This window comes from Lithobates pipiens, unplaced genomic scaffold (assembly GCF_037356315.1).
Source record: "Lithobates pipiens isolate NorthernLeopardFrog02 unplaced genomic scaffold, aLitPip1_a1.2 Scaffold_23, whole genome shotgun sequence".
Classification (NCBI taxonomy): domain Eukaryota; kingdom Metazoa; phylum Chordata; class Amphibia; order Anura; family Ranidae; genus Lithobates; species Lithobates pipiens.
The window spans coordinates 221,220,392-221,243,196 of record NW_027507785.1 but is presented as its reverse complement, the minus strand read 5'-3'; the positions used below and the strand labels follow the sequence as shown (position 1 = coordinate 221,243,196).

The following is a 22,805-nucleotide window of genomic DNA, read 5'->3' as shown; positions in this document are numbered from 1 at the left end:
TGATCCATCCGCTGGTGGACGCCAGTACTGCGACCCGAAGATTACATAATACTACCAAAAGGGGAAAGCTCCCCTGGCAGTTCCAGGCTGGCAGGAGACACCTGCTGGTGGACCACAGTACTGCACGGCAAATATCAGGCAGTGTCATCTGTGGATGGAACCTTCCCTGACAGTGCCTAAGACCCAGTTTTTATGCCCCTGTTCAACAGGGACGTGTAATTACAATTCTTGATCTAATATTTCACAACTGGGCCCATTCCTGCACCCACCAAGAGTAACTGTGAGGGCTTACAGTGTTGTGGCACCAGCACCACCACCAAAGGCCCAATTTTTCTACCGCTGTTCAACAATGGCATGTAATTACAATTCTTGATATAATAGTTCACAGCAGGTCGTTCCAGCGCCCCACCAAGTGTAACTGTGAGGGCTTACAGTGTTGTGGCAACACCAACACCTTAGGCCCAAATTTCTGCAGAGCATATAGGACAGTCCCCTACTTTCAAACATCCAACTTACAAATGTCTCCTATTTGCAAACGGGAGACAACAAGAAGTGAGATGAAATCTACCCCTAGGAAGGGAAATTCTCTCCTGTAATGCCGCGTACACACGAGCGGATTGTATGGCGTACTTAGTCCGTCGAAACACATTTCAGTGGACAATCCGCTCGTGTGTGGGCTTCAGCTGACTTTTTCAGTGTGCAGTCCGGAGTACTAAGAATTTCGGTTTTTCCGAAATTCTGTCCGTCGTACTTTGGTTTCAGCGGACAATACGGTCGTCAGTATGCTAGTCGGACGGACTAAGAATGACGCATGCCCAGAAAGGATTTACAGGGCTTTGTTGTGTCTTGGACTTCCTATTTCTAGTCCCGTCGTACGTGCTGTACGTCATCGCGCAAGCTTTCGTCGGACTGTTTTGGTATCCGTGTGTGGTCAAGTCCGTTCAGTGGAAAGTACGATGGACTGTCCGTCGGATTGTATGACGGACTAAGTACGCCATACAATCCGCTCGTGTGTACGCGGCATAAGAGTTGATATGGGAAAAAAGTGTCTCCTCTCCACTGATGTTTTATCACCAATCCTTGTTTCACTAAAAACCCAAAATGTTTTCCAAAAAGCTTAAAAATAGATTTTTTGACTGGAGCTACACTTTAAAAAGTAACAGTTCAAAATTACAAACAGATTGTACTTAACAACAAACCTACAGTCCCTGTCTTGTTCGCACCGCCTGCATACTGCTGTTCAGAGTATATAGGGCCTGGGGGCCCCACAGCTTTCTTTCTTTTAACTTGAGTGCAGGGTTCCCCTTAATATCCACACAAGACCCAAAGGACCTGGTAAGGGACTGGGGGCTGGGGAGGTACCCATGCCACTCGTCTCACTGATTTTCCTCCATATTGCCGGGACCAGACATAACATTAAAGCCGCAAGCAGTTTTAAATGACTTTTCTTCCTTGAAAAATTTCATTTTGCGCAGAGACTGTTCTAAGCACGGGAAGCACACGCCACTTTACAGGCATACTATAGACAACTACCAGGTACAATATTTAAAGGAATATTTCACTTTTATTTTCACTGTTAGCATCATTAAAATCACTGCTCCTGAAAAACTTCAGTTTTTAAAACTTTTTTTTGCATTGATACATGTCCGCTTGGGCAGGACCTGGGTCCCCGAACCCTTTTTAGGACAATAACTTGCATATTAGCCTTTAAAATTGGCACTTTTGATTTTTAACGTCCGAGTCCCACTTTAACGGGGTTCTAAAGTTTATGCAAATTTCCGGTCCCTTTGCAGGTTCTGGTGCGAACCGAACCAGGGGGGAGGGGGTTCAGCTCACCCCTAGTCGGGACTTTAAATTAGGTGTGTATATTGTGGCCAATCAAAGGAGTTAAAGTAAAACATGAACAAGTATTTATTTGTTAAAAATATAAATAAAATATAATAATTGTTATATTATAGTGATTTTTTATTTATTATGGAGGACAATACTATTGTATATTTTATTTATACTTTTAACATATAAATGATTTGGATACATGATTTGTTATATTATGTGCCATTATTGCATGTATTGCCTGCCATGTACCTACTCAATCATGGCAAACAAATAAACACTTGTTTTACTTTGACTCCTTCGATTAGACACAATATATACACCTCATTTAAAGTCCCGATCCTCTTTCTTTATGTACTTGAATAGGGATGGAGATGCAGGTTACCATGTGTCTCATTTAAAGTCCCAAAAGTCCCCTCTATTGCATTTTAGCTAATTCTTCAATCTGGCAGAGCTGTTAAAATCTCAGAAATGATTGGCTAAAAATACAAATCCAGTTTTCATGTATTTATTTCATCTGTGCGTTTAGCTGTTTGCCTGGAGCTCAGCTTTAAATAAACTGTATTAGCACATGAAATGAAAAGCAGATCTTTTTTTTTTCTCAGGGATGAAAATGTTAGGATTTACAAAAAGGGGAAAGAAAAAATATTACATGCAGTATTTTTTGCTCCATTGACCCATGCTTTTTTGTCCAAGTCAACTGAAGCAAATCTTTAAAAAAGTGAAACAGTGTAAAAATGCAACCATTAACCCTTCTTACAGCTTGTATTCATCAGTGTATGTACAGTAAATTATTTTTTAGGATAGCAATAAATAGTAGGCAACTGCTAGGAAAAATATCTGGTGGCTAAACATTTTTTTTACTTTGACAGTCAGATAATCATACAGTACATTCTGCTATACTAAAATCACTAATGTCTTTTGTCTGCGCCCATTAAGAGAGGACATGGTAACTGGTGGTTTCACCCAAGTTCAGTCTGCAAAGAGTGTGTTGTGGTTTTTATGTCATAAAAAAATATATTGGACAGTGCTGAAATCCAATATATAAATAATGCTTCTGTGTACCTTAGCATTTAAAAGTTAGCACTTGCCTTTGGTCATCTGGGTGAAGACTGGAGAAAAGGGTAACAACCTAACAGAACAGGCATCTTAAGGCCCGTACACACAATACAAAAAAAGGATGGAAAAATTCATATGACGAGCTGTCTGACAGTTTTCAGGATCGTTAGTACAGTGCTTTCAACAGCCAATTTCACTATAACATTTTTGTTGGATGTGAACTCAACGTTCGATTTTCATTCCATTAGTACGGTTTTCATATGAAAAAAATCATAAGAGCAAGACTATGCATGCTCAGAAACGAAAGAATACTTACAAAACTATTCAACATGTTACATTCTTTCTGAAGTTGTATTCTGTTGTACAAAAACGTTGAAAGTGAAGAGGTTACTCACAATACGAACATGAGATTAGCTTGCTACAAAAAAAAAGGACGTTCAGTCATCTGAAAATCTAAGCATATGTACCAGGCTTTAGGCCTGGACATCTAAAGAAGCTAATGCCTCACTGCTAGTGAACTCCTGACAGGACACTATAAAGCCTGGTACTCACAATGAGTTTATCAGGCAAAACATTTTTGCAGGTTTTTTTGCATGCTAGTCTCCATATTGAAAGCCAATAGGTTACTAAAGTACAAAATAAAACTAGAAATAAACATGTTAAAGTGGTGTAATGTATTCGTATTGTGTTTTCAGGTAAAAACTGTATTGATTAAATAAACGTACAATCTAGTATTGTACGAGAAAAAAATTTGTGTTTTGTCCCTTTGGATAACTTTGGATGAAAACTGTGTGCTAATGATCAGATTATTGTATGATCAGTATTTTTTTGTATAATATTCCGATCGTGTGTACTACGCTTAAGGATTGCAGCTGCAGATAGGAGAGGACAACTATCACCCCACAATACATGAAAAAAACGAAACAAACTGGTAACTGCAAAACTAGCAGGGTAAAGAGGTAATCCCATAATGCACCATACAGTCTGCAAAATTTCTTTAAGGATCACAGGGAATATATTTAATCTCTTATTCAAAAGATCCAAAATATTAGTCCTAGGGAAATTAGATTTATTCCTTCTGATAATATGCACTATGAGCTGCATGAGGATTCAGAATGTTACAGTATAGCCTGTCCGCATGGAATAACCCAGGTACTGACTAAGTGATTAATGTATATGAACTCAATCAATAGCATTCTAGGCATGTTTGGGCTCGTTGCAATTAGGATGATGTGCTGGTGTTAAAAATCCTATTTTTGACCCAGCCTTTAGACTGCTGGTCCACATAAACTATGGCTACTTCAAATTTCCTCACATTAGGGTGTCCGTTTATGAAGCAGTGAACAGCGGTGATCCCAAGAATCACCACTGATCACAGTCCATAAACGGTTTATGAAACAGAGAAAATTGGGGGTGGACGTGTTTGAACATGTTCTCCTGCTGATGATCTCCGCACACTGAGAATCCTCATTGACTGACACAGAAGTGGAAAGTTTATGAGGCTGCGATCTCATCGCTTCACTGGCGATTCGTGCCAAAATTCACCCTCCCCAATTCGCCAGCTCGAGGTGGAGAATCAGAGAGTGAAGAGAGAATCCCGGGGGATCTAAGGGGGAAGAAGGAAGATTACTAACTTCCTTCTACCTCGTTCAGACCCCCCAAGACAGTAACCATGCCCCCCTGTCATATATATATATATATATATATATATATATATATATATATATATATATATATATATATATATATATATAATATAACATAATATATGTGTGTGTGTGTGTGTGTATATATATATATATATATTATGTAGGGGGACCCTTTATTTTATTAGCATTAACCATGCCGTCTATCCGTGTACTGAGCAGTGATAATGAAATCACTGCTTAATAAACTGACATCTCTGTGTTTTGGTGAATTTCGGGTACTGTAATCTCAAAGTCTCACGAGATTCCAGTATCAGGGGCCGTTCTCCACTGTTTGAAGCATTTGTAGACCACTTCACTTCTCCATAGGCGAAGAGATCTACAAAGCTTCATAAACTGGCACAGAGGAGATCTTTGTGTGCCAGTTTATGAAGCTTTGTAGATGCCAGAGAATGAAGCAGTGAAATTTTTCACTGCTTCAAAAATGGACACCTAGATGTGAGGTACCACCTCTATAGGTGATTGGCTAAAAGAGAAGAATCCATCTCACATACTTCATTTTTAAATGAAGTAGCATAAAAATGAACATGGTAATTTATCTTCAGCATGTTAGGAAACAGGACGGATATGACATTTCTGGAATACTCCTATCAACAGAATAAATTCATACTGCCCAAACACTAAATTTTTTCTGTTCTTCTCCCCTTATTTCATAGCAAATAGACAATACTGCTGCATGCTGTTTTCTTTTCTCTTTTTTTTTTTTAATGACTGGCTCTGTATTGCCCAGTAAGCAAGTGGTTAAAGGGATTGTAAAGGCTCGTCTTTTTTCACTTTAAAGCATCCTATGCATTAAGGTGAAAAAACACCTTGCAGTCACCTCCCCCCTAGCCCCTGTTTTACTTACCTGAGCCCCGAATTTCTATTGGCACATGCCGGCTGTCCCTCCCCCCACGGGTTCCCTGCTCTTGATTGGATAGATTGATAGCAGCGCAGCCATTGGCTCCCACTGCTGTCAACCAAATCCAATGACTCAGGCGCTGGGGGTGCTGGGGCTGAGTCCTGCATTTGGCCTTTATGGACACTGAATGCTGGACTCGGGAGTATGCTTCTCCAAGGGGGTTATCTAAGGTGGGGAGGAGTCGCAAGAGCTGCCGAGGGACCCCATAAATGGATGTTTGGGGGCCACCTGTGCAAAACGATCTGCATAGTGGAGATAAGTATGACATGTTTGTTATTTAAAAAAAAAAAAATGATCCTTTATTATCACTTTAAGTAGATTTAAATGCAAGCATTAAAACTTGATCTAAAGTGTTCATGGAATTTTTTTATTTATTTTTTTAATCTGCAATTTTCATCAAAATATTACCTGCTGACCCTGCCATGAAGGTTCTTGTTCAGGCACCTTGTGTTATTGGGTGACAACTGACTCCCATAGGTGCCTGCTCCTTGTCATACTCTTACATGGCCTCCTGGTGGAAGCTACCACCAGCTATGCCTTAAAATATTGTGCAGGTATGGTCCATTGTTTCACTCAGAAAGCCAGTCTAGATCAATTATTTACAAACAACTCTAGGGCAAGGGAACATAGGAAATAGCTGATAGAAGCCGATAAGGTTTAAGAGCACTAAGTTACAAAAAATAAATAAAAGCTTAACATAAAAGATAAAAACTGTATTTTATGAAAAAAAAAATGTTATGTCATTACAAAATTGAATGCATTCAGTTAGGGTTTAGATCTGCTTTAAGCTTCTTTTGATACAAATAATTATTTACATAATTACCAATAGTATAATTAGATAGCTGCCATATATGTTGACATACTGTGTATTTAAACATATTATAGGCAAGTATAAAATGCACAAAAACACATGCACATACAAAAACCGGTCAGAATGGAATACATTCATTTTAAAATGCTTTTGAAATCCTTGGAACATTGTATAGTATCTCTTTATTTTTCACAAAAAAACCTTCAAGAAATATGTATTTTCTATATAACACCTGCTGAAAACATGATGTGAAATAGTAGACAATAAGGAGACTTTAGTGTTTTTAAATTGCAGTTGCCTGTGGGTGAGCATGATTTCTTACCTGTTATTTTGTATCTATTTATTACAGTAATGGGTCCAAGAGTTTTCCCACGTGACTACTGAATTGAGCTATCTGTAACTGTTCCTCTCATATATTAAAGAAGTTATATGCCCCGTTTAAATTTTTTTATGTATGACACAAACCCAATCAAAGCCTTATGCCCTCTAGCAGGTAACCTCAGTGTGACCTAAAGACTTGAAATATTGTTTAATCATTATATATACCAATTTTTTACAGTTTAGGAAACCATTTCTTTTATGGACCAAACTGTGTTAAGTGAAGGACAAAATAGTTTTTTATTTATGAACAAAAACACTGAAGTTAATGTTCTTGTGTTTTACATTAGAAAAAGGTTTATTTTTCTGCTTTAAGACACTAGCACTCTAAAATCATAACTGTCTTTGTATATTCCATATCATCTTGTATTTTGTATAGTGCTGGCTGTTCTCCAATACAGCTAACATATCTTTATTAAGGTAAATGTTAAAATTAGACTGTTTTAACCTATATAAATAGATTCAATCATTAAGTGTTAATTTCTAAAGATATTCTAAAGATATTTTGCTCTTCAGATGGTGCACCTAAGCAGATTACTTAGGTAATCTGTGCACCTGACTTCACTAGTCATGTCGGCACAGTGGTGTAATGGTTAGTATTCTCACCTAGCAGTAAGAAGGTCACTGGTTCAAATCCCAACCATGACACTACCTGCCTGGAGTTTGCATGTTCTCCCTGTGCCTGCGTGGGTTTTCTCCAGGTACTCCAGTTTCCTCCCACAATCCAAAGGTAGGTTAATTGGCTTCTGGCTTCTGTCCATAATTGGCCCTAGTATATGATTTGGGACCTTGGATTGTGGGCTCCTTGAGGATAGGGACTGATGTGGGTGTAGCAATGTACAGGGAAAGGAGACACTCACTCAGGATGGACTGGTGTATTCAACCTAACTAACTATGAAGCTACTTTCATGTTCATAGACACAGTAATCGGTCATAGAAAACTACTTATTTTTAGATAAGTAGTGAAGTCAGGAATTCTGGCTGTTCTTGATTATGGTTTTAGGCTGGGTTCACACTTAATTCACATGCGGCTCACATCAGGGTTCTGGTGCATCCCTGTTCTCCATTTCAGGGACAAATCAGACCCAAATGTTTGCCTGAATTCAGACCTGACACGGAGCCAAAGGCACACAGAACCCCTGTGCAATTGGCTCCGCAGCCACTACAGAGATGTCAAAGTCTCCTGTCAAGCGAATTGGATGAACCACATCCAATTCACACTAATGTGAACCCAGCCTCAGGGTTGTTTATAAAAGACTAAAATCAAAACCAACCATCTAAGTACATTTTCAGCAATGTCTTACTAAGAAACATTCAGCTTTTCACTGGAAGAGAATGACTATATGCTATCCAAATTGCTAATGCTATATATAAATGTGAAATCTCCAGTTGCTTCAGTAATTTTCATATTTTGTATATAAGGACACCACCCCTTTATTGCTATAAGCTTGGCAGATCAAGTAGGTAGACTGATGTCCAAATGTCAAGGGTTCTGCACTAGCCCTCTCCCATGCTGATCAGAATTTGGGGCTGTGTTTAGGAGGAAAAGAAAGTCATTATGACCTTTATAACATGTCTATTAGTTGCATGATCATTTCCATTGATAACACACAATTAAGGTCAGACAACTAGCATTTTTAGAGAAGGCCCACAATGGAAGATTTCATTTTTTTCCCGTGAAAGGTGTACTTAGAACTCTGGTCAAATTAAAAAAAAAAAAATCACATATCTGATGTAGGCTTTATTACATTAAGACAGGGTCTTCTGTTTTTCTAAGTACTTTCTGGAACATTTTGTAAATACCTGTTGATTTGCCATTAGATAGGTGACAATACTTCTTTATTTGCAGTAGAATCACAACAGTGTTGACACTGTTGATAGCTCTGTCAGTGGATTGCCTTGCCTAGTTCTGCCCACAGCCCTTTTAGATTGACAGATCATTGCTCTAACTGCAGGAGCTTTGGGAAATTTGTTAAAAGAATTCATAAGTCCTTCCAATCCCTTCCAGCACTGTCTTAGCAGGGTGCAAGGGAAATACTGCTTCCTATCTGCATTTACTATAAAAAAAATAAAAAAAAATAAAAAGAGCCAAATTACATTTCTTGTAAGGCCTTTAACATGCCAACTTGCCATCTTTATGTGAAAGTAAAAAAAAAATTGTTTTTGTTATTAAACATTTTATTGCCAGAGGAGCTTGGGATGGAACTCTACTGAGTGAGAATATAGAGATCTACTTCTATGAAATTACTAATGGGTGTCATGCCACATAACTAAAATAATGCACAAAACCCAAAACATCATGGACATTGTAGGAACCACACGAATAGAATTATAAAATATACAAATCTTTTTAGATATCACATATAAAAACACTTAAAAACAAAATACAACAACATATTATTGTTATACAGGATTTATGTAAGGCCAATAGTTTCGGCAGTGTTTTACAATAAAAGGGAAACAATACAGCATCAATACAATTCAATACAAGAGGGTTAAGCGCCGTACACAGGTCAAATGTAGGGAGCCAACAGCCGCGTAAAAAAAAAAACGCCGACATTCGGCCCATGTGTATGTCAGTCTGTCCGACAGAAGCTGGACATGCATGCTGGAAAACCAGCATCCAACTGACTCCTGATCAGCACTCTCAGCCAATGGCTGTTCTGGCGGGGGGCTGTCCCCCTGTCAGAACACAATAGCTCAATGGGGGAGATCGCTGAACTAACCTTGCATGGTTAGTACAGTGGCTCCGACCGAAGCTAACCCCCACAGGGTTGAATGAAAAAAAAATGAATAGTGTGTACCCAGCTTTAGCAGGGCCCTGCTCATGGTAGCTTACAATCTAATAGGGAGGGGCTGGTGGAACAAAAGGTATGAACTGATGGGAGAAATAAAAGATTTGGTTATTAACTGAAGGCAGGATAGGCTTCCCTGAAGAGATGAGTTTTCAGAGACCGTCTAAAAGTGGACAGAGAGATATGTAGGAAAGATTGAAACAAAATAATGTAATCCTGTTGAGTATGGTCATATAAAGTATGAATGTTGCTATTGAGACTCTGTATAACTGGAATCCTTACATGTTTTCATGTTTACATTTTGATAAGAAATAACTTTTAAACTTCACATGCTCCTTAAGAAGCGGGCAACCACAAAACATGTAGAGCAATCACATAAGGATGGTGGAACCTCCTTCGGAATACAACCTTGAATGAGTACTATTAGAATTAATCTTACATTACTAACAAAGGTTTTTTTTTCCTTCCACAGTTTGAAGTCCTATTGTGTATTTTTTTTAAAATATTTTATTGCATCCAGTAAAATTTTTCTAAAAATGCAAAAAAAAAAAATATCTCTTTATAAGATTGCTGATCGTATTTTTGTTTCGCCAGTCTCTTGTTTCTTTGATAGGCTCACTGTTTTGCCTGAGAAGGTAAAATGCCATGCACCCCCTAATCCATATTTACTGCAAAGAGGATCTTTAGTGTTGATTTGACCATTCATCTGAAGGATGAAAAGTTTCTTATGTTACTACATTGGGAAACATAGAATGCATGTATATGAGGCAGAACCTCAAGTTCACAGCTGTGCATTTGAAGACGTTAAAGCAGAGTCCACCAAAAAGGTGAATTTCTGCTTTAAGGCATTCTTCCTCTTCATGAAATTGCACTTTTTTTTGGGGGGGGGGGGGGTCAGGTACCTGGTTTTGACAGGTATCCTTTCCACTTCTGCTCGGATCAACTGGGCGATCCAAACGAAAGTTCTCCCCCCATCCCAGCAGTGTTCTGGCACATGCCACAGGTCCAAGAAGACTGCAAGGCCATTCGCACAGCACAGCTCTCACAAGTGCAGTGGACTCCCCGGCTGTGGAGCCACAAGCTGTCACAGCCGGGGTGCCCACAGTTGAGATGCTGGCACTGGGGACAAAAGACCAATGGAAGGCACGGCTTGGGTGAGGACATTGCTGGATCCTGGAACAGGTTAGTGTCTGTTTATTAAAAGTCAGTAGCAACAGTTTGTGTAGCTGCTGACTTTCACTAAACATAAATATGACTGGGGATCCTCTTTAACTTCCTTGGAGGTATGATTATGTCAGATTTTTGAATCTCAAAATGGTCCATTGTTTTGCATAAAATTTGCCATTTTATATTGTAGGCCTGTAATTCTTATTAATAACAAACTTTAATCTGTCCAAACAAGAGTCTAGTAGACATCCCAGGTGTGATAAAGTTTGAAACACAAAATCATAAATTATAATATAATAACTATAAATATTTATAAAAAAAATTATATAATAATAAAATACATTTCCCCATGAATCACTATCGCTCAATTCTGCAAATGTTCTAATTTACTATCACTGTTTTCTAGCTGGTCTAAAACCACTTTTGGCTTAAAGGGACACCTTTTGGTTGCCATGGACAATCTCAAGTTTCCAGGCAGAAAGAACAGTATATAATATAAAACTGCATGCAGGGCTCTGGACAAAGCATTAGGGATAAAAAGGATGTGAAATGATTTGATACAGTAATGTAACATGTATTACAGATTACAGTGTACTGAATGTGTTATTTATTTTGTACTTTTTGAATTTGCTGCTGGACTCCGCCCCCATGCTTTGCAACGCTCACAGGGAATGGAGCCCGACACACAGAGCATAAGGCGGGGACACAGCAGGGGGACATCGCAGGATCCTGTAAGTTACCTGGACCAGGATTCTGCAATGCAATCCCGAGTGTGACTCGGGAGTTACCACTAATGGTACTGAAATGTAACCCCCAGCCACACTCGGGATTACCACCAGGGGGGTTAAAGTACATTTAAAACCCTTTTTTTCTTTGTTTAAAATAGAGTTTCACTAAAGCTGAGTTCCATTAAAAAATGGAACTTCTGCTTTAAGTACTGGTGACCCCCTGCATGTCACATTTGGCATGTCATTTTTTTTGGGGGGGAGCGGGTACCCTGTTTTTACAGGCACCCAGCTCCCACTTCCTCCCCTGGTGACATAGTGCCAGAAGTAAGATCCCCTCTCCCCCTCCCTCCCTGCAATCTTCTGAGACACGTTACAGGTCCTAGAAGATTGCCTGGCCAGTCACAGCGTTAAGCACGGCTCGCCCACAGTTAGAATGCCGGAACAGCGGAGAGGAGGGGGAGAGCAGCAAGGCTTCCTGCACCCACATCGCTGGACCCTGATTATTAAAAGTCAGCAGCTACACTTTTTGTAGCTGCTGACTTTTAAATGGGTGGAACTCTGCTTTAAGGAGCTCTCACTTCACTTCCTGTCTCATAAAAACAACATGAAGCGAAATGAAATCTTTCCAAAATAAGAGAAATCCTATCTTGGCTAAATGTCTCTAAATGTTCAACCATGTGCAGGAGAGTTTGAATAACAATAAAATCTGACTTTTCTTCTTTTGCTTTGGTGATTTAAGGGAAAATGGGTATACTTTATCTTACTTTGTAAAGGCCCAGGATCACTTTATTGCATTGCAGTTCACCTCACTTTACACTTTAATAAATCAGGCCCACAATGTGAGTCACCAAAATTTTCAAAATCAGTGCTCAGAATAATTATTAATTTAGGTCTTTGTTTAGTTTGTCAGGTTTAAAAATCTGATGCAATGAATTTAGTCTTCAAAAAAAAAAACTGTCACTCGTGGACATGTATTAAATATTTTCAAAGAACAGCATGGTTGCAGCAAACTTAATGAATTAAACCACTTTCTTCATCATGTTGCTTTCATGTAACTGCCAATCTCACTGTCCCCTGTGCTCTAATCCTTTGTCTGTACCGACACTTCTGCCAGCACCAGCTGGCCACACATGGGATATGTATGACAGCTGCAAAATTCAAATGCCAGGCTCCTGAATTGCATTTAGTTGCACTCTTTGGAAGATCATCTTTTTTGTTGATTAGTTGACAAGTTTCATGCATGCTCAACTGTACGACTTCTAAGATTATAGCTGAGCAACCTCTAGATAACTGTGCATCATTGTCCATCTGGACATCATATCTGTGTTCTGAGCTGATTACGAGGAATAGTAACAGCATTTCCCAAATCTCATTCACTATTTCTGCATTGATGAGGGTCTGTCTTAGACAAAATGTTGGTGGGTATTGCCAGGAATAGAACATTGCCTAGAGGTTTTGCTATATTGAAATATAATCTGTTTTAAATTGACAGGCTATGTATATGTTATAGATGACAACAATATTTGCAAACATGATAGAATCTACCAGAGTATACAAATTATATTCAGTATATAGGCAATCAAGTCTTTGCTTGTGAAGACCCTGCAAATCTGTGTGATATCAATTCCTCTGGACTGCATTTATCAAACTGCCCCAGAACCCTATGGCATGTCTGCACAATACCTTCTTTGAACGAATTTCCTAACAGATATACCTTGCTGTTGTTTCCACTTATGCACCAACAGAGATAGAAACAAGCATTATTAGAGTTAGGTCCCCAGAGATTATGAACCTAACTGAGACTACTACTCTTGCTCTCCTTGTTGCTATGCCACTGACCTGTAATGAGTTAGTATTTCAGATCTCTTCATTTTGAGAAAATTGCTACACTGCAGCTAATGAAGCATTGAAAACTTATCAGCAGTTCGTGAACTCATGTTTTTTGACTGGTAGAGACTGCAGCCTCTAAAATAATACCTAAAATAATCTTGAACATTCAGGTTTGCAAATATGTTCAATAAAGCAAGCAGCAGAATTCAGTAGCCACTATATGGATTGTTCATCTTTGTTTTCTTTCCAATAATATGTCTTTCCTACAAATAAATGTTGTTGTGTGTTACCTTCTTTACAATTTTATAGCTTTATTGAATGAAGCCTTCTGTTATTTTCCTACTGCCATAAGTGCTATTTACTATTTAAGTTACCATTGAACTTCTCTCCCACTAAAAAGACATCTAAAACATTTTTCATCTTTTCCTTGTAACTACTAGTGGGTCCCACCCTATAATTTTGTCTACTGCTCTTGTTTGAAGTTAAAGCTGAGCACTGAGGTTCTAGGGTTCAAATAAAGTATACAGTATTTGTATATTGCAATCATGTTTCAGTTCCAGAAGCCATCACCAGATTCTGCTAAAATCTGTCATTCTAGTTTCATGTATCAGAGTTCTGGAAGGGAAGCACAAGCAAACCCAGAGATATTTATTTTTTCCTGAAGTAAAAAGTATTACTGATTTTAAATACTAAGTTTTAGAACAGCACTTTTGCTTTCTAAAGCCCCGTACACACGACGGGAAAATGTTGGATGTCAGGCTGTTGGCGGAAAATCCGACCATGTATATGCTCCACAAGACAATTGTTGTTGGAATTTCCCCCAACAAATGTTGGTTAGCATATTTTCAAATTTTCCGCAAACAAATATGTGTGTTGCCCGTCAGACAAAAGTCCAAAGTACAAACACGCATGCTCGGAAGCAAGGATGAGCCAGAAGCGGTTGGTCTTGTAAAATACCGTTCGTAATGGAGAATTCACATTCGTGACGTGGCAAATTATGAAATCTCCAAATGCAGTGCATAATTCTCTTCTTCTTTAATGGTATAATGATGAAGTTGCTTTGCTGGTGATACTGATGTAATTATTATTGCAAACAAATTTTCAAAGGCTTTTTTTTTCTATTGATATCAAGAATAATAATATGTTTTTTTCTAAATGTCTGCAAGTTACCACAACACCATTATCCTATAGTTTTTAAGATCAAAGATAAACTATGTTGATGTCCCTTGTTAATTTTATATAGTATTTTTTTTTTTAAATGTAACTGCCTTCTCCCAAACTGTCATTTGAAGTAAAACACAAGTATTCTCCACATTTTTATTGTGCATTAAAAGAAAAAAATAGACATGCTATCTGCCAATAGAACTTAACCAAAAAGTGCATTCCATGAATCCAAAAATATAGAAAATATACCAAATAAAATCATTATTCAACCAAAATATGTCAAAGCAATAACTCCAAGGTCAATAATAAATAACACCTTATCTCCTCCGATTCCGCAACATGTCTGGTTGACGAATGGCTGTTCAGAAACAAACTGAAAAGCACAAAATGAAAAGCGCAAACTGAAAAGTGCTAAATGAAAAATGCAAAAAGGAAAGCACGAATCAACACTCACCAAACTTCTACTAACACGAAATTAGCAGAAGGAATCCAAAGGGTGGTGCTAAAGAGGTGAAAAACCACTTAGTACATCACTACGTTCATATTTGTTAGCCAACATTTGTGTGACCGTGTGTATGCAAGACAAGTTTGAGCCAACACCTTTCAGACAAAATTTCACGGTTTTGTTTGCAGAAAGTCAGATAGTGTGTATACTAATACATAATACTTTTGGAGATGTAGCCTTTTAAAAGAGACATATGGACTTTAAAAAAAAAAAAAAAAACATTTATACTCGCCTAGTTGGATGTAGCATTGAATCAATGCTGCATCTGTCCTCTGCTGGCACTGCAGTGAGAACTGAGTTATCAAAGACCACTCAGCTCAATTCTCCTCTCCACTCTGAGCAGAGAGCCATGACTGGCAGTCACCTGTGCTCTGCTCTGCTTCTCCAGCGCTCATTGGAGTGCTGGGCTGTGGAGGGGGTGGGTGGTGCTAGCTCAGGCATTCATTGAATGGTCGTGAGGATGAGCCAGCTGCTGGCCCACACAGACGTGTAGTTTGTTCTACAAGAGAAGTAAAGCCACAATAGATTTGGCTATACTTTTTCTTTAACTCTCTCCAATGTCAGTATGATTTTTATTCCTGTGCAAATCTGGGTTTATTAAATTAGATAATCCAAGGAACATTAGTTAACCATAGGCTGCAATTTTTCATAATAACCAATAAAATTTCAGTTTACTGTATCCAAGCCACTGAACAAATGATTGATTGGTACTGTTACAAAACTTGCAATGTTGCAATTTACTTTATGTTCCATGTGCCTCCGTTTCTATGTCATATGCATGAGTTACATTACTTGTAAAATAATAATTTAATAACAAATCGTATATGTTAAATGTTACATTTTACAGTGCTGTGTTGTCCTATTTACTCCTCCTGTGTTAATTACTTTATTATTCATTTCATTTTTTCTTAAGAACTATATTACATTACAGCACTACAATACATACTCACTGCTTGTTACAATGAGTTCAGTTCAATTATTGATTTCACTGCGTTACAAGAATAGCTCTGTTAATGGAATTTTTTTCCTTCATTGCTCCATGTTTTCATTAGATTAGACAAATTACCAATTTTTCTTTTTTTATATCTGACCTATTTGAACAGGATCCAGAACTGGTGCGCAACATCTGCCGCTGGGTTAGACAAGCTGTCAGAATTCCTTTCTTTGCCAAGCTGACCCCTAATGTCACAGATGTTGTACTGATTGCAATGGCTGCTCAAGAAGGTGAGATGGAAATAATGTCACCATGCAAAATATGTGTCACATATAAGATCAGAGTCTAATTAGGACAATGCTGCTGGATAATAGGAAGAAAATATTTTTGCTTTACTCCGTTCTATTATTATTAACAATCATTATTTATTATCTTTTTTTTTCTATTTACACATTACTGCCCTTTATATAGTTTTACTATTGTGTTGTCATTTCTATTCAAAATAACTTATTTCCGCTTTTGCTTTTAATGAATTGGGCTTGAAAAAAGTTGATTTATAACCATTTAAAACTTATAAATTCATTTTTATTTTGATATGTATTTGAGTGCAGCACACTGTATTTTACATTAGTCTGTTTGATAAATCAAGTTGCTGTAGATTCCTCCATCCACACTTGGGATGGATGCAGCTGCTGTTCAGATACCAATTATCCACCTAGACTTTTTTGAGTCAGATGGTGCTTCCAACCACAGCTTAAATTCTGTCCTATTTAACAGGAATCAGCTGAAATTTAAGCCAAGTATGGCTAGCTTGGCTTACTCCTATATTTCAAGCATTGTCATTAATCAGTGAGGCTACCATGTATTAGAGCAAAAGTGAAGTGGGGAATGTGAGGGCAAAAGCTATATTTGCATAATATGTCACTGTCTTTCCCCTTCCTGGAGCACTCTGCAAGGTATGTGTAACTACCTGCAGAAACCCCAGGTGTTTACTGGTGTTGAAGACTGTTTTAATTTAAAATAATAGGTTTAGAGTCATTCCCACAGGGGCAACATGACTTCCAGTACGACATTAGGAGGCAACTTGGACACGACTTGAGTATGAGTCACAGCGTGACTTGGGACGACTTCAACATTACTTGGGGCGACTTACAACACGACTTCAAGTCGCCCTAGGCCAGGCGACTTTGGCTGCGGCCAATCACAGAATAATCATCTCTCGAGGGGGAACTCCACGCCAAATTTTAAATAACAAACTGGCGTGGGTTCCCCTCCAAGAGCATACCAGGCCCTTAGGTCTGGTATGGATTTTAAGGGGAACCCCTACGCTGAAAAAATGGCGTAGGTTCCCCCCAAAATCCATACCAGACCCTTATCCGAGCGCACAGCCTGGCCGGTCAGACAATATTAAAAATATTTCCTTCTTAACCTGTAGCTCTGTTAAATGAAATGCAACATGGCAACCTGGATGCGTTCCATTCACATTTAGTGTATGGAACTCCCCCGGAGATGTAATTTCCTGCTTGTTTTATTGACTCACTGATTTTCCTAGAGATCAGATTTTAGGGATCCTCTGCAACAAGAGTTTCAGTTTTGGTGAGATGCCTCTAAAGGCTTAATCACTTTGAAATGATTGCAGATCCGACCTCTTTCCTCCATAGAGTTCTGCAAGTGCATCAAATCATCAAAAATGAAAATGTCACTCCCATTCAGAATATGTCCTACACAAGACATGGCCCAACAAAGAGCTATTCCTTCAGAACAGAAACTAATTTGAATCTGCAACAAAGTTTATTAAAATTCTTGCAATGTACATTGATTATTCAGGGAGGCTATTTTTTCTCAACAAAAGTGGAACAGAGAACAGTGTATAAACTGTATATAATCTGCATTAAGTTGGACTTCTCAACATAATTTTGCCTAGAGGTTGTAGATTTTTTTTTAACATGGCCACGGTGATGATATTTTTACATTGTAATGTAAAGCAGAACACGAAAGGGTCTATTTATAAATCAAAGAATTTTACCAGATATTCTCTCATGGAAGATTCACCTGTAGATAATGTGCACCGAATGTCTAGATTAATAAATATACCCCTAACACTCCTGGTAAAAATGAGGCATGGGCTCGATGTTCAAGTCGAACTTACGAACATCGCCCACTGCAGAGCACCCCATAATGTACTGCAAGATTGCAGTGCATTGACAGCTGTTGAAGGGCCTCTTCCGACAACCCTAGCCGGTGGTTGTTGGGGTCTGTGGATAGGGCGGGGCTTATCAGAATTTGGCTCCCCCTTTAACAAGGGAACCCCCAGATCCCACTCCATCCCCTGTGTGCATAGGTATTGGGTACATTGTACCCCTACCTATTCACCAAAAATAGTGTCAAAAAGTAAAAACCACAAACAGTTTTGGCAATTGCTTAACCACTTAAGGACCGCCGTATTGCCATTGTACGTCATCACAATGGCACAGGCAGGCACAAGCACGTAGATGTACGTGCCTGCCTTCCAGCGGGTGGGGGGTCCGATCGGACCCCCTCCCGCTGGATACGGCAGTCCTGTTCGATCCAGGAGCGATCCGTGATGAGGGGATGGCCGTTGGTTTCTGGCCACCCCCTCTGGATCGCTCCTGGCCAATGACAAGCTTCCTCCCACTGTGTATTGTTTACACAGGAAGGAGGAAGTGATGTCATTCTCCTCGGGCAGTCTTTTTGACCGGACTACGAGGAGAAGACTAAAAGTAAGTGCACCAAAACACTACACTGACACATAGGTACACATAGGTACACAACCCCCCCCCCGATCGCCCCCCGATCCCCCCCCCCCGCCCCCCCTCCCCCCCCAGTCACAGTGTCACTGATTGCATTGATAATTTCTTTACTGATCACTGCATTCAGTGTCAGTTGTAACAGTTAAAACTGTCAGGGCAGTTAGTGTTAGGTCCAGGGTAGCCCCCTATCACCCCCCAATAAAGATTTAACCCCCTGATTGCCCCTAGAGTTAACCCTTTCACCCCCTTTTGCCAGTGTCACTAAGCGATAATTTTTCTGATCGCTGCATCAGTGTCGCTACTGTCGCTAGGTAGCTAGTTATTTTTTTAGGTTCACCGCCAGGTTTTTATATCGCTAGGTACCCCGATATACTACCCAATAATGGTTTTAACCCCCTGATTGCCCCTAGTTAACCCTTTCACCCCCTTTTGCCAGTGTCACTAAGCGATCATTTTTCTGATCGCTGCATTAGTGTCACTAGTGTCGTTAGGTAGCTAGTTATTTTTTTAGGTTCTCCGCCAGGTTTTTATAGCATTAGGTACCCCCATATACTACCCAATAATGGTTTTAACCCCCTGATTGTCCCTAGTTAACTCTTTCACCAGCGATCACAGTATAAGTGTCACTGGTGACGCTGGTTAGCCAGTTAGTTATTTAGGTTCCCCGTCAGGTTTTTATATAGCGCCAGGGACCCCCATATACTACCTAATAAAAATTTGAACCCCCTGATTGCCCCTTGTTAACCCTTTCACCACTGATCACCGTATCAGTGTTACGGGTGACTCTGGTTAGTTTGCTTTTTATAGCATCGGGGCACCCACCATTTATTACCCAATAAAGGTTTAACCCCCTGATCACCCGGCGGGTGATATCAATTAGGTTTTAGGGTCAGGGTCTGCGTCGCCCCAGGCAGCGCTAGGTTAGTGCCAGTACCGCTAACACCCACACGCAAAGCATAAACCTCCTGTAGTGGTATAGAATCTGAACAGATCAATATCTGATCTGATCAGATCTATACTAACGTCCCCAGCAGTTCAGGGTTCCAAAAAAACGCATTGTTAGTGGGATCAGCCCAGATGCTAGCACCTGCGTTTTGCCCCTCTGCCCAGCTCACCCAAGTGCAGTATCGATCGATCACTGTCACTTACAAAACACTAAACACATAACTGCAGCGATCGCAGAGTCAGGCCTGATCCCTGCGATCGCTAACAGTTTTTTTGGTAGCATTTTATATTTAAATCCGGAAGGCAGTGCTTGGTTTTCGGGGTCCCGTACGTGGCTAGGCTCCCAAAAAGTCCCCCACATGTGGTATCCCCGTACTCGGGAGAAGCAGCAGAATTTATTTTGGGGTGTAATTTGACTTATGCCCATAGCATGTGTGAGCAATATATCATTTAGTGACAACTTTGTGCAAAAAAAAAAAGTTTCAAATATTCCCGCAACTTGTGGCATGCCTCTTAGTAAATAGCTTGGGGTGTCTACTTTCCAAAATGGGGTCATTTTGGGGGGTTTTGTGCTATTTTGGCATTTTATGGCCTTCGAAACTGTGATAGGTAGTGAGGAGTGAAATCAAAAATTTGCACCCTTAGAAATCCTGAAGGTGGTGATTGGTTTTCAGGGTGCCGTGCGCGACTAGACTCCCAAAAAGTCCCACACATGTGGTATCCCCATACTCGGGAGAAGTAGCGGAATATATTTTGGGGTGCAATTCCACATATAACCATGGCATGTGTGAGCAATATATCATTTAGTGACAACTTTTTGTAAAAAAAAATTTTTTTTTTTTTTGGACATTATTCAATCCCTTGGGACAAAAAAAAAATATTCAATGGTCTCAACATGGCCCTCAGCAAATAGCTTGGGGTGTCTACTTTCCAAAATGGGGTCATTTGGGGAGGTTTTGTGCCATCTTGGCATTTTATGGCCTTCAAAACTGTGATAGGTAGTGATAGGTAGTGAGGAGTAAAATAAAAAATGTATGCCCTTAGAAATCCTGAAGGCGGTGCTTGGATTTCGGGGTCCCGTACGCGGCTAGGCTCCCAAAAAGTCCCACACATGTGGTATCCCTGTACTCAGGAGAAGCAGCAGAATGTATTTTGAGGTGTCATTTCACATATGCCCATAGCATGTGTGAGCAATATATCATTTAGTGACAACTTTGTGCAAAAAAAAAAAAGTTTGTAATATTCCCGCAACTTGTGGCAAAATATAAAATATTCCATGGACTCAACATGCCTCTCAGTAAATAGCTTGGGGTGTCTACTTTCCAAAATGGGGTCATTTTGGGGGGTTTTGTGCTATTTTGGCATTTTATGGCCTTCGAAACTGTGATAGGTAGTGAGGAGTGAAATCAAAAATTTGCACCCTTAGAAATCCTGAAGGTGGTGATTGGTTTTCAGGGTGCCGTGCGCGACTAGACTCCCAAAAAGTCCCACACATGTGGTATCCCCATACTAGGGAGAAGTAGCGGAATATATTTTGGGGTGCAATTCCACATATAACCATGGCATGTGTGAGCAATATATCATTTAGTGACAACTTTTTGTAAAATTTTTATTTTTTTTTGTCATTATTCAATCCCTTAGGACAAAAAAAATAAATATTCAATGGGCTTAACATACCCATCAGCAATTTCCTTGGGGTGTCTACTTTCCAAAATGGGGTCATTTGGGGGGGTTTGTACTGCCCTGCCATTTTAGCACCTCAAGAAATGAGATAGGCAGTCATAAATTAAAAACTGTGTAAATTCCAGAAAATGTACTCTAGTTTGTAGACGCTATAACTTTTGCGCAAACCAAAAAATATACGCTTATTGACATTTTTTTTACTAAAGACATGTGGCTGAATAAATTTTGCCCTCAATGTATGACTAAAATTTAGTTTATTCGATTTTTCTTATAACAAAAATAAGAAAATATCTTTTTTTTTCAAAATTTTCGCTCTTTTTCCATTTATATCGCAAAAAATAAAAATCGCAGAGGCAATCAAATACCATCAAAAGAAAGCTCTATTTGTGGGAAGAAAAGGACGCAAATTTCGTTTGGGTGCAATATTGCATGACCGCGCAATTACCAGTTAAAGCAGCGCAGTGCGAAATTGGAAAAAGACCTCTGGTCCTTAAGGTGTTTATTGGTCCGGGGCTGTAGTGGTTAATTAAGTGTCCTGTGATGTCCATCCATCTTCAATCATGCCATCCAGTGGACCCGGTAAATATAAAAAAAAAGCTCCGCCTTCATAGGCTGGCCTCCCTGTGACTGCTGTCTTTTGGCCTAGGCAACTGTTATATAGGCAAGGGCAGAGCCCCCGGGTGACATAGCCGAGTGACCTCCGCCCCCTTCTAACATCATGTGATGTCAGAGGGGGCGGGATCATCCAGTTACGTCAGTGGGTGGCCCCGCTTTTGCCTATATAAGAGCTGTCAAAGCAAAAGGACAGCAGTCGCTGGGGGCCATGGAGGCGCAGTTTTATTCAGTTTTTCTATTTTTCAGGTCAGTGGAGCGGCGTGATTGATGGTGGATGTACATCGCGGGACACTTTTTTCTTTTTTAATAAAGGAATTTTAAAAAAAAACTGTCTCTTGTGGTTTTTACCCTTTGACACTTTTTTGATGAATGGGTAGGGGTACAATGTACCCCTACTACAATGTACCCCTACCCATTCACATAGGGGTACAATGTACCCCTACCCATTCATATGGGGGGGGATCTGTGGGCCCCTTTGTTAAAGGGGGTTTTCAGATTCCAATAAGCCCTCTGCCCCCAGACCACAACAACCAATAGCCAGGTTTGTAGGAAAGAGGCCCTTCTCCTCATAAACATCGGGACAAGGTGTTTTGGGGAGGGAGGACTCACCGCCCCATGTTGAGGGCATGTGGCCTGGCATGGTTCAGGAGGGGGGCACTCACTCTTCCCACCTTATCCTGACCTCCAGGCTGCATGCTCCGATAAGGGTCTGGTATGGATTTTGGGGGGGACCCCACGCCAATTTTTTTTTAAATCCTTATCAGACCCAAAGGACCCCATGCGTTTTTTTTCATAGATATGTTATCTATAATGCTGGGAGCTGGCAGTACATTACAGCCGTGAGCAAGTTTAAATTACATTTTTCCTTTAGAAATGTCATTATTGCATGCGGCACTGTTCTACACATCACATAGATGCGTCACTTTACAGCCAGACTAAGGGGACCCCAGGCACGATATTTAAATGAATATTTCATTATT

General features: G+C 39.7%; 1 protein-coding gene across 1 annotated transcript in view; it reads left to right on the top strand.

Moving 5' to 3' along the window:
• DPYD (dihydropyrimidine dehydrogenase) overlaps positions 1-22,805 on the top strand; it is a 2,051,548-nt gene that overhangs the window by 1,559,649 nt on the left and 469,094 nt on the right. Inside the window, exon 17 of the mRNA XM_077452870.1 lies at positions 15,981-16,101. Within this exon, the coding sequence (XP_077308996.1) occupies positions 15,981-16,101 (121 nt within the window). The remainder of the gene's footprint in view (positions 1-15,980; positions 16,102-22,805) is intronic.